The sequence below is a fragment of the Notolepis coatsorum genome (assembly GCF_963971535.1).
Source record: "Notolepis coatsorum genome assembly, chromosome: 8".
NCBI lineage: Eukaryota > Metazoa > Chordata > Actinopteri > Aulopiformes > Paralepididae > Notolepis > Notolepis coatsorum.
The window spans coordinates 63,309,009-63,324,244 of record NC_140172.1 but is presented as its reverse complement, the minus strand read 5'-3'; the positions used below and the strand labels follow the sequence as shown (position 1 = coordinate 63,324,244).

Sequence of the window (15,236 nt, the reverse complement as noted above, 5' to 3'; positions counted from 1 at the left end):
ATGTTTTTAAGCTCGGCTCTCAACGGGACCTCACTAGTGGGATGTATATCTATTATTGCCTCGCACTCTAGAAGCATTACCAAAAATTACAATGCAACATGTATAGACTATGGCTAGTTTGAATATAATGATATGGAACACCGGGGGAATAAATAACCAACTCAAACGCAAAAGCGTGCTCACACTGATGAAAAAAGAACATGTGGACATTGCTCTGCTAAGCGAAACACACATTCTAGGGAAAGACATAGGTAAATTAGCGGACAACATATACCATAATATCAGTCACTCCTCTATTGGTACGAGAACTCGGGGTGTAGCAATAGTCGTTAAACGTAAGTTGAATATTGTACTAAAGGGAGTATGGTCTGATGTAGAAGGTCGGATAACTATAGCTAAGATTGAACATAAGAACAGGAAAATAGCGTTGATAGCGGTATACGCCCCAAATTTGTACGAAGAAGATTTCTTCACTACACTAACCAATGCAATGTTAGACATTCCCGATTACTCATTTATAATAGGAGCGGATTTTAATGCCATCTGGAACCCAAGGATGGACAAATCTTACCTCGCCTTTTCCAGCGAACAAAAGAATTCATCGAAGGCATTAAAGGATTGGTCAAAGATTACAGGTGTAAATGACTTATGGCGGTTACTTAATCCCACGACCCGAAAGTACTCTTGTCGATCTGCGAGACATAAGACACTATCCAGAATAGATTATGTCTTTGCATCACAGAGACTATTTGATAATTATGAAGTGGAAATGATACCCAACGCACTATCGGATCACTGTTATTTACTCCTTAAAGGTACATTTGGTATACTATCCTCCCGAGCCCCAAGATGGCGATTTAACTCGTTGCTGCTTAACAATAAGGAATTCATTACACAACTCAAAGAAGCTCTTATAGTATTCCAACGGGAGAATGCAAACTCGGTGCAAGACCCCAGAATAATATGGATGTCGGTAAAGGGAATGATCAAAGACTTCACGGATAGCTTTTCCTCCAAAATGCGCAAGAATCAAAGCACAAAACTGGATGAGCTGGAAACGCTTTACTCAACGTTATTTAATTCTCTGAAATACAACAACTCAACTCGACTAGAAAATCAAGTTAACGTACTAAAAATAGAGATCAATGCCATATACAGACAACAATCGGAAATACAAATACGCAGCACAAGACAACAGCAGTACTCCCATGGTTCCAAACCCAGCCACCTATTAGCCATGCGATTAAGAATTAATGCAACATTTGCAGATATAACTACCATTAGAGCACAACAAGTACTTGTAACAGATCCTGTAAAAATAAACGATACATTCAAAGTATTCTACTCCGACTTATATAAATCAGAAATGACCTTCGATCAAAACAAAATGGACACATTTCTTAATCAAATTATTCTCCCTAAACTTTCAGAGGATGACGCTAAACAGTTAGAAATACCGATCACACTAGAGGAACTCAAGAAGGCCATAACCGCAATGAAAAGTGGTAAGGCTCCAGGAAGAGACGGTTTCCCATCAGAAATGTACCTTTCTTGTTGGGACATAATTGGCCCCTTATTACTAAATATGATCTTATACTCAGTCAAGGAGGGGAACTTCCATAAAATTGACAATATTGCACTCATAACAGTCCTCCTTAAAAAAGACAAAGACCCCAACGAGTGCGGTAGTTATAGACCTTTAAGCCTCCTCGGAACAGATATCAAACTGTACTCTAAGGTATTAGCCATCAGATTACAAAAGCATATGACGTCTTTAGTTCACCCGGACCAAACTGGCTTCATAGGAGGCCGCCTGATCACTGAGAACATAAGACGTATACTGCACGTACTTGATGCCGACAAGGAGGACACCATACCTAAGGCGATGCTGTCCCTGGATGCTATGAAGGCCTTTGACAGGCTGGAATGGTCGTATCTGTGGGCAGTGCTAGAAAGGATGGGGTTAGGAAAAGGATTCATCGATATGATTAAAGTATTATACAAAGACCCATCGGCCAAGATTACAACAGGCACAATCATCTCTGAAATATTTCCGGTATCACGCTCTGCCAGACAGGGTTGTCCTCTTAGTCCCGGACTGTTCAATCTATCATTAGAGCCTTTAGCACAATATATAAGACAATCCCAATCCATAGAACCTATCGTAATCAAGGGCACACAACAAAAAATTTGTTTATATGCGGACGATGTAATATTGTTCATGAAAAACCCCAACACCACATTGCCTCATCTGCTCAAGTTGATTGAGGACTTTGGTGATTTATCGGGATTTAAGATAAATTGGCCGAAGTCGGCTTTCCTTCCACTTAACACCCCTGCAAAAAAAGATACAACCCTCCCAGGACAGATACCGATGGTAAAACATTTCAGATGCTTGGGAGTGGAAATATTCCCTACCATAAGACAAACGGTGAAGCACAACTACACAAAAATCCAAAACAAAATCAAAGACGACCTTGATAGATGGGCAAAACTTAAAAACACAGTACAAGCACGGATATCAATAGTTAAGATGGATGTACTACCTAAAATCAACTTCTTCTGTTCAATGCTACCGTTACCCCCTCCAGAGGGTTACTGGAAAAGATTACACTCCTCCACATACAAATTTATTTGGAATAACAGACCACCACGTATAAAAAGATCCACCGCACAGAGAAATAAAGCAGATGGTGGCATGGCATTTCCAGATTTTTTCCTATATTTTAAGGCGTACTCATTAAGTCCATTGACAACATGGTTTGACTCCCAAGCATTAGCATCTTGGAGAAAAATAGAAGAAAACATAGTAGCCCCACATAGACTGAAGGACATAGCATACACTAAACTACCAATCAAGCACTGTGAACGAAAATTTGGCCCCATAATTACTCATGCGATCCGGATATGGCGTGAATCACAAAAAAAAAATCCTAACCCACAAGAATGGCACAATCATACTCCCTTATTCAATAACAATGCTCTCTTAATTGGAAAACGACCTATAAGATTCCCTATATGGGAAGAGCAAGGCATACACTCATTAGGGGATGTTTTTAACAAACAGGGTTTTTGTAGTGATAAAGAAATACGCAAAAAATGTAATCTCACCAAGTCCACATGGCTTTTTCACAAACAGTTAGAGCTATGTTTGAAGTCTCACGGTGTTCCATTAGACAGACCAATTGAACACCACAGATACCACAAATTCTTCTACTCAAGAGAGACATCGAGAGGTTTTGTTTCAGAATTTTATCATCAATTACTAACGTCCTCGTATGAAACCCTCCAACTTGACTCTGTCTGGAGGAGGGATATACCAGACCTGGAAAATGACTTTGATTGGCAAGGAGCCTGGGCAAATGTCCGACTTACATCAAGGAACCCGGATCATCAACAAATCAATCTTAACTATATTCACAGGACATACTTGAATGGGGCTCAAACAAGATTCCAAATGCACCCAATGTACAAATGGGGACGAAGGGACATTTATGCACATGTATTGGGACTGCTCACCAGTTAAGGCATTCTGGAAAGATGTGACCCAACAAATATCAAAACTCGTATCTTGGAATATACCTGTACACCCCTCGGTATTGCTGTTGAATGATGTTTTTGAGTTTGCAGTGAATCCACAGCTAAAGAGATTGGTTTTATCGGGTATCACAGTAGCCAAAAAGCTGATCGCATCACGCTGGTTTCAACCGGAAAAAATGTGCCGTAAAGTTTGGTTTCTTACATATCTCGATGTAATTTACCATGAAATATCTACAGCAAGAATTCTGGGTCTCAATGAATCCAAAATGTCAATGTGGTTAGAAGTGGTGGAGAGAATAAAAGCTAGCTTATAATGGTAGTGTCTGGTTAGGTGCGAGGGATAGTGGAGGTACTTCTCAAGGTGGGGTCCGGGAGGGGGGGGTTCGAGCTGAGCATATGTGTGTAGGTTTTTTTTTAGATAACAGGTATTATGGGTATATCTTATATAAGACAACTAACTAAAAGGTGATCTCATTGGATGTGCCCTGACAATTAATGCTTGTATATCTTATCGTGTGTTGTCATGTTTGTTTATATGTTTGTTTAAAAAATAATAAAAAAATAAAATACAAAAAAAAATAACAATCTTGTGGTCAGACTCCACGACAGTACTCACATGGATCCGGTCTGATTCGTGCAGATACAAGGTCTTCGTGGGAGTCAGAGTCACAGAGATTCAAGATTTAACAGAAGTAGCAAGCTGGAGGTATGTGGACACAAAACACAACCCAGCTGACGTCATCACCCGGGGAATGTCCCTGGATGACCTCACCCGTCACAACCTATACAGTGACGGGCCAGAGTTCCTCAAGCTCCCGGAAGAAGAGTGGCCTACACCCACCCCACGGGCAGCGAGTAAAGAGGAGGCCGAGAACAAGAAATCTATGTTCTGTGGATTGACCACACCCGTCTCCACAGACCCCGACATAGACGATTGCCTCACCCTAGAGAGTGCGCAGCTAAAGACATTCCTGTGGCACCACCCAGAGGTTCAGCTCACTACAGACATTACTGCAGCTGACTACGAAGAAGCAGAACTTCTTCTACTACAACGAGCCCAGAGAGACTCGTTTCCCGATGAGCTAGACTGTCTACAGGGAGCAAAGCCCGTCCCATCAGACAGCAGATTGCTCCACCTAGCCCCCGAGAGCGACGCCCATGGTCTCATCAGAGTGGGTGGTCGTCTGCGGAGAGCTCCAGACTTACCGGATGACGTCAAGTACCCGATAGTCTTAAACAGCCGACACAAGGTCACAGAGCTGATTATAAAGAAATACGACGAGGATGTGCATCACGCCGGGGCAGAGAGAGTCTTCGCGGAGATCAGACGTCGTTATTGGATACTGCAAGGGAGAGAAGCAGTGCGGCGCTTCCAGCGAACCTGTCTAGACTGTCGTAAATGGCGAGCGCAGCCCAGTATACCCCGGATGGCTGACCTACCTCCCTGTCGCCTCCGACTCGGCGACAAGCCTTTTCACTCCACCGGTATGGACTGTTTCGGCCCGCTGTATATAAAGAAAGGAAGAGGAACCGAGAAGCGGTGGGGTATTGTATTCAAATGCATGACCACCCGAGCGATGCATATAGAACTCCTTCCAACCATGAGCACAGACTCATTCCTTATGGCCTTCCGAAGATTCACATCACGGAAAGGCAAACCGTCTATATTATTGTCTGATCACGGGACAAACTTCAAAGGCGGAGAAAGAGAGCTGAGAGAGAGCTTCCAAGCTATGGGCCCAGAACTTAAGACCCACCTCGCTCCATCCCAGATTGACTTCCAGTTTAATCCCCCGAATGCACCTCACTTCGGTGGAACTTGGGAACGAGGAGTACGTTCAATAAAGACAGCCCTGTACGCCGTGCCTGGGGCCCAGACCGTGGCGGAAGAAGTCCTAATGACAGTCCTCGCGGAGATCGAGGGAGTATTGAACTCAAAGCCCCTCGGTTACGTCTCAAGTGATGTAGCAGATGTCGACCCAGTCACCCCCAACACACTCTTGATGGGGCGGCTGGACCCCGCGCTACCACAGACAATGTACAGGCCTGAAGAAGTGAACGGCCGAAGAATGTGGAGGTACAGTCAAGTATTGGCTGACACGTTTTGGAACAGCTTCCTACTCCACTATCTACCGTCTCTACAGACCCGCCAGAAATGGGTGAAAGAGAGACAATTTGACAGAAGGAACAGTCGTCATGATTGTCGACCAGTCACTACCCCGAGCTATGTGGCCGGCTGGCCGCGTAAGCAAAGTGATCACCGGTGCCGACGGAAAGGTCCGAGCAGCCGAAGTGCTCGTCCAAGGACGGATCTACACCCGACCCGTGGCGAGGCTAATAGAATTGCCAAGGCTCCCCGAGACTATTGATGACGACCATGACCCCATGACTTTGTGAACTGCCCTACCCTCACAACAGACATTGAGTAGTGGACAGTGCGGTTAATCTGTCTCTGCTTAGCTAATTAGGTGGGACTAATTAGGAGGCGGCTGTTACAAAGGATCAGATTAAACCGAATATATATATTTATTGATTGATATATATTGCATCATATTTATATATCATGTACTGTATGGCCAGTAATTAAAGTACATAAGACGGTAGTGGTTTAATGATACCATACTTATCAATACAGTCAGGGAATTGTACCCCTCAGTTACAATAGTGATTTCAATACAATGGTGATTATGATTTTTGCCATAATGGAGCATCCCTCTTACCTCGTCGTCAGACAGACACTGCTCCGGGGGTGGCGGCAGTGCGTACTCGTACATCCATCCAGACTTCTTCTCGGGGCCTTGTTCCGTAGGCTCGCCCTCCGGAGGAGGCGTCCCAGGCTGCGGGTCCCGGTGCTTCCGTTTCTTCTTCCTGCGGGCGGTTCTCCAGACGGACGGCATGTTCTTCCCGGGACCAAACAGTCTGAGGAACCTCAGCACCTAAGCGACCGGGATTTCACCATATTAATGTCTTCTCTTCATGGAAGAGCAACTGAGTGATCTCAAGAGTCATAAGCATTTGGTAACGGTGTGGTGCTCGGCTTAATACGGTGTGGTGCTCGTGTGCTCGGCTTAATATAGTGTGGTGCTCGTGTGCTCAGCTTAACACATTCAGTGCCAATCACGTGTTAACGCCTTTCTGGATCGTTTAAAAAATAAATTTATTTTAATACCCTATTCCATCCAGGGAGCCTGGTGTTATCATAGGGCAGGGCTATTCAACTGGCGGGATGATTCTGACCGGCCCGGCAAAGATTACATGATAATAAAAAAATAATAAAAAAAAATTAAAAAAAAATATTTTTTTTTAATATATATATTTTTTTAACTTTTTTCTTTTCATGTCAACGTTAACACGCACAATTGAGCCAAAAGTCACTCAATTAATGACAGATTTCATTGATAAATTGAGGGAAAACTTTGCAAGTCGATTTGATGAATTTGACATGTCCAGAGAATTGATGCATTTTGTGAGCAACCCATTTGCCAATGTAGCTGCTATTTCCACAAAAGGACAAGAGTTCCTTGCATCGCTTCACATTGATGAAGGTCTCCTGCAACTTGAAATAATTGACATGCAAGCATCATCTGCTCTGAAGCAGGCACTTGAGAATGAATCCACCACAACATTTTGGATAAAGTGTATTCATGTCAAGACATTCCCCAAAATAAAAACGCTGGCAATATCTGTGCTAACAATGTTTGGCTCAACATACACCTGTGAATCCAGTTTCTCTCACATGAATGCCATTAAAACAAGCAACCGTGCCTCCTTGACATATGAGCATTTGCATCACTGTTTGCGGGTAGCCCTCACTTCCTATGAACCCTCTTTCTCTGCCATTGCCCAGTCAAAGAAGTGCAATCGCTCTCATTAGATGTGTGTATGTAGGCTAGGCCTGTCTGCCCCCCACCCCCCTGATGTTTGAGAGTTAAGAGTGGACAATAAGTGCTGATAAGATGCTGTGATTTGCTGTTGTTGCACAGACATGAAGCACTTTTTCATAAGCTCAGCTGCACTATAAATGTGTTTTTTTGTTCAAGTGTTGATGTTAGAATGTTCAGATGCACATCATGCACTTGTTTGTTTTTTATTTTATTTGTATATTGAAATGTTGAAGAGGAGATGTTGCATAAATGAAGCACTTTTTGCAGGAGATGTTGCAGATGTGGCACATAAATGAAGCACTTTTTTTGAAAAGTATACTACTTTTGCAATGTAGTTAAATAAAAGTTGTGAAAATGTGGTTGCGTGTTGTGTCAAGTGTACATATATTCATAGCACGGGGAGGCGCCGTGGCAGTCCGGCCCCTGGCCCCTTGGGTTTCTGACAATGTGGCCCCCTGAACAATTTACCGTACTTTTCGGACTATAAGCCGCGGCTTTTTCCCCCATTTTTCGACCCTGCGGCTTATATAACGGTGCGGCTTATATGTGACTCGACGTGACCAAACCCGAAAATGTTAAAATCAAAATATTGCTTTTTTGACTGCATTGAAATGTTATTTATCTGTTCCCTTATTTGCTAAACTTAATACAACTTGTAAATGAGTTAATTCTTGTTATTTGTCCGACAGTATTGTGTCCCAATGGTAATTACATATGGTAATTAAACATTAAAACACCTGCGGCTTATAGTCCAGTGCGGCTTATATATGTACACATCATTCAATTTAGCTGCTGCAGCTTATAGTCAGGTGCGGCTTATAGTGCGAAAAGTACGGTAGTTGAATAGCCCTGTCATAGGGAATGAGTCTGAGATTGCAAAAGTCCAATACCGCCGCCTGGTAGGATGCGGCCGGTATTGCACATCCTTTGAAACGCTGCGTCTTGGGCTGTGCATCGATTATATAGGTCCGGGCGGACTTTTCTTTGTCAGACAAGTGTAACGGTTATAATGCTCGGATTGAGGAGAAACAATTACTCCCGATCCGTGTTCTGTGGTGGATTATGTTGGCGAAACGATGGACATCAATACTTGGAATGGCGATCAGATAATCGGAATATTCTTTTCGGGGTACATCCTAGTCAAGGTAAGGGCTATATGGTATCAATCTTGCGTTGATCCAAGAATATTTTAATTGCGATCCGAGCGTATGTGTGTAACGCTAGTCCATAACGTATTCCGTTGGTGACGATCAAAGAATCGAAAAACGTTGTTTTAATTGTGGCGTGTGTAGGGACAAAACGCCAATGCATTTAGTATGATACACGTTGCGGCTTATAACCAGCCTCTCAGGAATTGGCCCGGATCATTCCGAAATAACACTCATATTCACCACGGTATAAAACGGGAACGTATGGATGGAAATTGTCTTTTTTTTTTGCATCTTGACCGGAAGAAACTCAGGGCTAGATCCACAAAGAATGGATTGCACGGAGCAAGTTGCACCCTTACTTACAATTCATTATGAATTGAAAATGGGGGACTCTGATGTAAACAAGACGAAAGTCTTTGTCTGGTCTGCAGCCCCTTAACAATTGTGTGTATTGAGCCGTACTGTATTGTACCCATTCTACAATCTGTTAATTTATTTATCCTTTATTTATCCAGGAATGTCCCATTGAGATACAAGATCTCTTCTTCCAGGGAGTCCTGACCAACACGGCAGACAACAAATTTCAACATAAAACAGGGCATTAAACAAAAAACATACAATTCAAATATAAATACAGAAGGCCATTTGTGCAGTGGCAAGGAGCATAATCACATCAGCAATAGCATCAGGTAAAACAGTTACATGTTTCATGAAGGGCTAATCGTAGCATACCTTTAAAAGCATTTACAGTAGGAAGTGCCTAGTCTAGACAAAGTTTTACTTGCAGCTTATTCCATAAAAAGGGAGCATAGTGGGAGAATGCAGCTTTACCAAGCTCTGACTGCATCAAAGGAACATTTAAAAGCATCCCATTTGCTGCTCGTCTGGTATTAAAAAAGCAAGTATAAAAGGACAGAAGTCTAGAGATATATAAGGGCAGCTTACCTAGCAATGACTTAAGAATAAAAATCAACATGTGTAATTGTCTTCTTTGGTACAGAGAGGACCATCCTAAGGACTGATACAAAGTGCAGTGGTGGGTGCGAGAGCCTGCACCCGTTACAAAACGTATGGCAGTATGGTACGCAGAATCCAGCTTTTTAAGCAGGGAGGAAGTAGCATAGCATGCATATAGATCACATCGCCATAGTCTAATACAGACAGAAAGGAACTCTGCACAATTCTCTTCCTGGCTTCAGACGGGAAATATTTCTTTAACCGGAAGAAAAAGCCCAGTTTAGGTCTAAGTTTTCTCAGTAGGTTCCCAATATGAACATCAAACATCAAACATTCATCAATCCATATGCCCAGATATTTATAGGATGCTACTTTGTCAAGGCATGTCCCTTCCAGTGTCAGAATCGGAGGGACAGCTGTATTGGCTCGAGAGCGAGAGAAGGTCATGTACTTGGTCTTTTTTGCATTAAGGATCAGTCTTAGCCTTAGGAAGGAGTGTTGCAGTGTATTAAAAGCATCATGTAGAAGCTCTATGGCCTGAGTTAAAGAGGAAGCCACTGTGTAAACAACTGTATCATCGGCGTATAAATGAAACCGTGCTGGGTTTATCCCATTTCCTAGTTCATTTATAAAGATGGAGAATAAGACAGGGGCCTAAATAGAACCTTGTGGAACACCTTTCAACTTTCATTCAATCAATCAATCTGCACGGTGATTGATTGAAAATGTTATTAACAGATTGCAGAATGGGTACAATACAGTACAGCTCAATACACACAATTGTTAAGGGGATGCAGACCAGAGAAAGACTTTAGTCTTAGGTCGCTTTCACATATAGTTTTGGTGGACTCGGTGCGGTTCTGGTGGTGAAGTTGCAACATTGTTGCATTCTTCATTTGGTTCGCCTGCGTTCACATAGAAATCTGTGAGGCGGGCCGAACCTTCTGAACAATGTCACGCGGTCGAAAAGGGCGCTTGTCTATTGGACAGTGGAAATGTGTGTGTGGCTGCGAGCCCGTGTGTGTGAGTGTGTGTGGACTGCGAGGCGAGCCCTCCAGATCAGCGGAGGCGAGTTTTGACATGGCATTGATCCATTGTTCTATTGAAGCACATTACCACCATCCTCTCGCTAAACAACGTGTACACTACGTTGTTTTTATGAGTGCCCACAAGTAGCTGTTTTATTAATAATATAATAAGCCGAGTTTTTTCTTCCTTCTTCCCAAGATGCACAGATATATAGATAGATAGATGCAGTGTGCTTGTTTTGCAGTGAATGAATGCTGCGAGCAGTGGTAAGGTAATAATAGTATTGACGTGGCATTGATCCATTGATCCAATGCCGTGCGCCTCGGTAATAATAATAAGCCGCGTTTTTTCTTCCTTCTTCCCAAGATGCACAGTTAGATAGATATAGATAGATAGATAGATAGATAGATAGATAGATAGATAGATAGATAGATAGATAGATAGATAGATAGATAGATAGATAGATAGATAGATAGATAGATAGATAGATAGATAGATAGATAGAGAGATAGATGCAGTGTGCTTGTTTTGCAGTGAGTGCTGCGAGCAGTGGTAATAATAATCACTTCCTATATTTGGTTCGCGTTTGGTCCGATGAAGCGAACCGAGATAGACGTTTTCAGGCGGACCAGAGTTCGCCTGTTTAGTCCGCGAACCGAGTTCGACACGCATTCACACAAACCCGAAAAACCGGACTATTGAATTCTGGTCCGAAAGTCCGGACCAAACAGCCCCTGTGTGAAAGCGACCTTATTTACCTCAGAGTCCCCCATTTTCAATTCATAATGAATTGTAAGTAAGGGTGCAACTTGCTCCGTGCAATCCATTTTTTGTGGATCTAGCCCTCAGTGTCAAATGCCTATAGTATTGTATCCATTGGGGCTGTCTTAAATACTTCGAAGCTTTGTTCGATGGCACAAGCTTCAAACATAAAAAAAAATCGAAGTTTAAAAAATATATATATATTAAACTTTTTCAATTCTTTATTTTTTTTTACTTCGATTTTTGTGTGTGTGTGTGTGTGTGTGTGTGTGTGTGTGTGTGTGTCTGTGTGTGTGTGTGCAGGGGAGGAAATTCGGCCACTTTACTCGCCAAATGCGAGTATTTTTTACGTTTGGCGAGTGATTCATGAAGACCACTCGCCAGTCTGGCGAGTTGACAGTGCCACGAGAGCACTGCACAAGACCCGCGGACATATATAATGTTTAATAAAAGTTCCTGCAGTACTGGCCAACCCGCGGACATATATGTTTAATAAAAGTTCCCGCAGTACTGGCCAACCCGCGGACATATATAATGTTTAATAAAAGTTCCTGCAGTACTGGCCAACCCGCGGACATATATAATATTTAATAAAAGTTCCTGCAGTACTGGCCAACCCGCGGAAATATAGAATGTTGAATAAAAGTCCTGCGGTACTGGCCATCAGTCAAGGAAGCACTCGCAAACAGATAACGTTAAACACAGAAGATGGAAAACAGACAGACTGACCAACGGGGAACTGCATCCAACCCTAGTACAACTCTCGAGTCTAAGGCAAGGACACATTTAAATCACAGAGGTGTATGTTAGTCTATTGGAAGTACTGTACAGTAGTTAGCTTCTAGTTAGCGTTTTAGCTATAGAGCTGCTTGCTAGCTAACGTTAGCCCTGTGTGCACGTGTGCTCAAAGCAGCCAGCCCCATGTTAGCTAGGTGTATCTGTTATGACTATAATGTTTCCAAAAACGCACCAGACTACGACGTAAGGTTAGACATTTTATTTCATGCTCAAAAGCCCCTGGCTTGCACATCGCAGTCACGAAAGGGGCTAGCTCAACCAGTGCACAACAGCAGACCAACCCAACTGACGTTACCACAACACTTGACGGTACTTCACAGCACTGTCGTAAGGCCACTGTGCCGTCTTAAAGGCAGTGAACACTCTGATGCATACACAACATTGACGTGGCTTGACAACCGAGGTTCAAAGTTAAATTGATTGACTGATTGAAAACTTTATTAACAGATTGCAGAATGGGTACAATACAGTACGGCTCAATACACACAATTGTTAAGGGGATGCAGACCAGAGAAAGACTTTCGTCTTGTTTACATCAGGGTCCCCCATTTTCAATTCATCATAACATATGACATACACGACATACAGATAGACAGTACTGCTACATCTATACATTTCACATCTATCTATACACTTCACAACATACTTCGGTTTTTTTCTTTCACTGCCCAACCCAGTCCAACCCAGCATCTTTCACTGCCCAGTTCAGCCCAACCCAGTCCAGAATAGATCCCTCTTTCATGTTAATATGTGTTATGCTAATATTGTGAAGAGTAGAGACTGTTATTATGTTTTATGCTAATAAATATTTTAAAGAGTAGAGACACGGTGTGATTATTACTATTATTGAAAATCAATTTAGACGAATACATACAAAGAAGTAATTATCACAATTAGCGATTTTTTTTGGCTGGTAAAAAAATCTGTTTGTCTGGTAAAAAAAAATCAGATACTCGCCAGTTGGCTGGTAAGCCAAAAAGTTAGTTTCCTCCCCTGTGTGTGTGTGTGTGTGTGTGTGTGTGTGTGTGTGTGTGTGTGTGTGTGTGTGTGTGTGTGTGTATGGGGCCATTAGGTGGGGCCGGGGGACAAATACACTGGAGGAAAGTAACCCAGCTCAGCACTGCCCAAATTATATCATCACTATTGCCTGTTTGAAGGATATCATCCTCAAACACATATACCCGTACTTTTCGCACTATAAGCCGCACCTGACTATAAGCCGCAGCAGCTAAATTGAATGATGTGTACATATATAAGCCGCACTGGACTATAAGCCGCAGGTGTTTTAATGTTTAATTACCATATGTAATTAGCATTGGGACACAATACTGTCGGACAAATAACAAGAATTAACTCATTTACAAGTTGTATTAAGTTTAGCAAATAAGGGAACAGATAAATAACTTTTCAATGCAGTCAAAAAAGCAATATTTAGATTTTTACATTTTCGGGTTTGGTCACGTCGAGTCACATATAAGCCGCACCGTTATATAAGCCGCAGGGTCGAAAAATGGGGGAAAAAGCTGCGGCTTATAGTCCGAAAAGTACGGTACACCTACATGCCTTGTAGAATTCCACACATAAGAAAGAAAGATACTGGGATGAATAAACAAAATAGGAAATAAAATGTAGAAATGCATGCAATACATAAATAAATATGAATCTCCATATATGAAATAGAACATTTAGATAAGGTGCTACTGAGATGTTTTGGTGAGTTCTTTGTTTTTTTGTGGAAGTAGCCCTTCTTAAAAATGCATGAACATTCACTGATAATTGGTCTGTAGTGGAGTCTACAAGGTCTACATTGCCGGACATAATTCTGTGCATAGTTTAGTCTACACAGGCCATATTTCAAATAATCAAAATCTTACTTCATTCATCTTAAACATTCTTGATTTGGGGGATTGGTAGTTCCCATGAAATCTGATGTTGTTCAAACGACAACAGCGATCCACCTTGAATTAAATCACACAGCCGAGTGAAACCTTGTTGGCTGCGTCACAGTCACGAAAGGGGCTACTTAATTAATTAATCCAATCCACTTTATTTATAGAGCATGTGTGTGTGTGTGTGTGTGTGTGTGTGTGTGTGTGTGTGTGTGTGTGTGACCGTGCGTGTGTGTGTGTGTGACCGTGCGTGTGTGTGTGTGTGACCGTGTGTGTGTGTGTGTGTGTGTGACCGTGTGTGTGTGACCGTGTGTGTGTGACCGTGTGTGTGACCATATGTATGTGTTCGAAAACCGAAACCTGAAGGTCAGCACCAAGGTTGCCGTTTACAACGCAGTATGTCTCTCCACTCTGCTCTATGGAGCAGAATCCTGGACCACATACTGCCGGCACGTGTGTACGTGTGTGCGTGTGCGCAGGTCCTCACCCTCCCAGGCCTAAACTCGGGGAAGAGCTGGGTGACGCCAGGTAGAGCCTTGGCAGCGTCTTTCTGCATGATGCCGGCCAGGGGCAGGGTGAGACTGTCTGGGGTGCCATCGCCCCCAGACTCCTGGTTGGGCCGGTCCGACTCAGGCTCAGAGTCTGAGGAGCTGCTGAAGTCCACCTTGTCCCCCAGAGAAGATGGGGCGATGATGGAGGGCAGGATGATTCCGACGCCCTCTTCCCCTACTGTGAAGAGGAAGAGACACAGGTCATTATATATGGATAATTACGGTACCCTCCTCCCATGCTGTATTGCTGTGTGGCCGAGTTCTGGGTTTCATGGGGTCATTTTATATGGATAATTACGGAACCCTATACTGTATTGTTGTGTTGAATGAATTCATAGCATTCTCATGATGTGTTGTGCATTTCCTACCAATATGGCTGAATACCATAGAAACATGTTAACAGATGTGCAGTTAAACAGACAGTTTGCCGTACAATAAAAATCTTACTTTGCTAGTCCGCCCTTCACACAAAATCACAGAATACTTACACATTTTTTTTTACAAATGAAATACAAGTGAGTGCTAAAAAAAAAAAAAGGTAAAAATAGATTTTTTTTTAAAGAGTATAAGATATATACAAGGCACAGTGAGTAACATTGCACGTTCCGATTCAGTGTTTACAATATAAATATGGAGGTGACAATGGGTCACAGCAGCAGTTAAAAAGTGTCTTTA

General features: G+C 42.6%; 1 protein-coding gene across 2 annotated transcripts in view; it reads right to left on the bottom strand.

The window, feature by feature from the left end:
- The window catches only part of taf1 (TAF1 RNA polymerase II, TATA box binding protein (TBP)-associated factor), a 240,835-nt gene that overhangs the window by 149,112 nt on the left and 76,487 nt on the right, over positions 1-15,236 (bottom strand). For both annotated transcript variants that reach the window (XM_084319907.1, XM_084319908.1), the window contains exons 6-7: positions 14,498-14,739; positions 6,261-6,476 (exon numbers count right to left, since the gene is read on the bottom strand). In XM_084319907.1, coding sequence (XP_084176033.1) covers positions 6,261-6,476; positions 14,498-14,739 — 458 coding nt within the window. The remainder of the gene's footprint in view (positions 1-6,260; positions 6,477-14,497; positions 14,740-15,236) is intronic.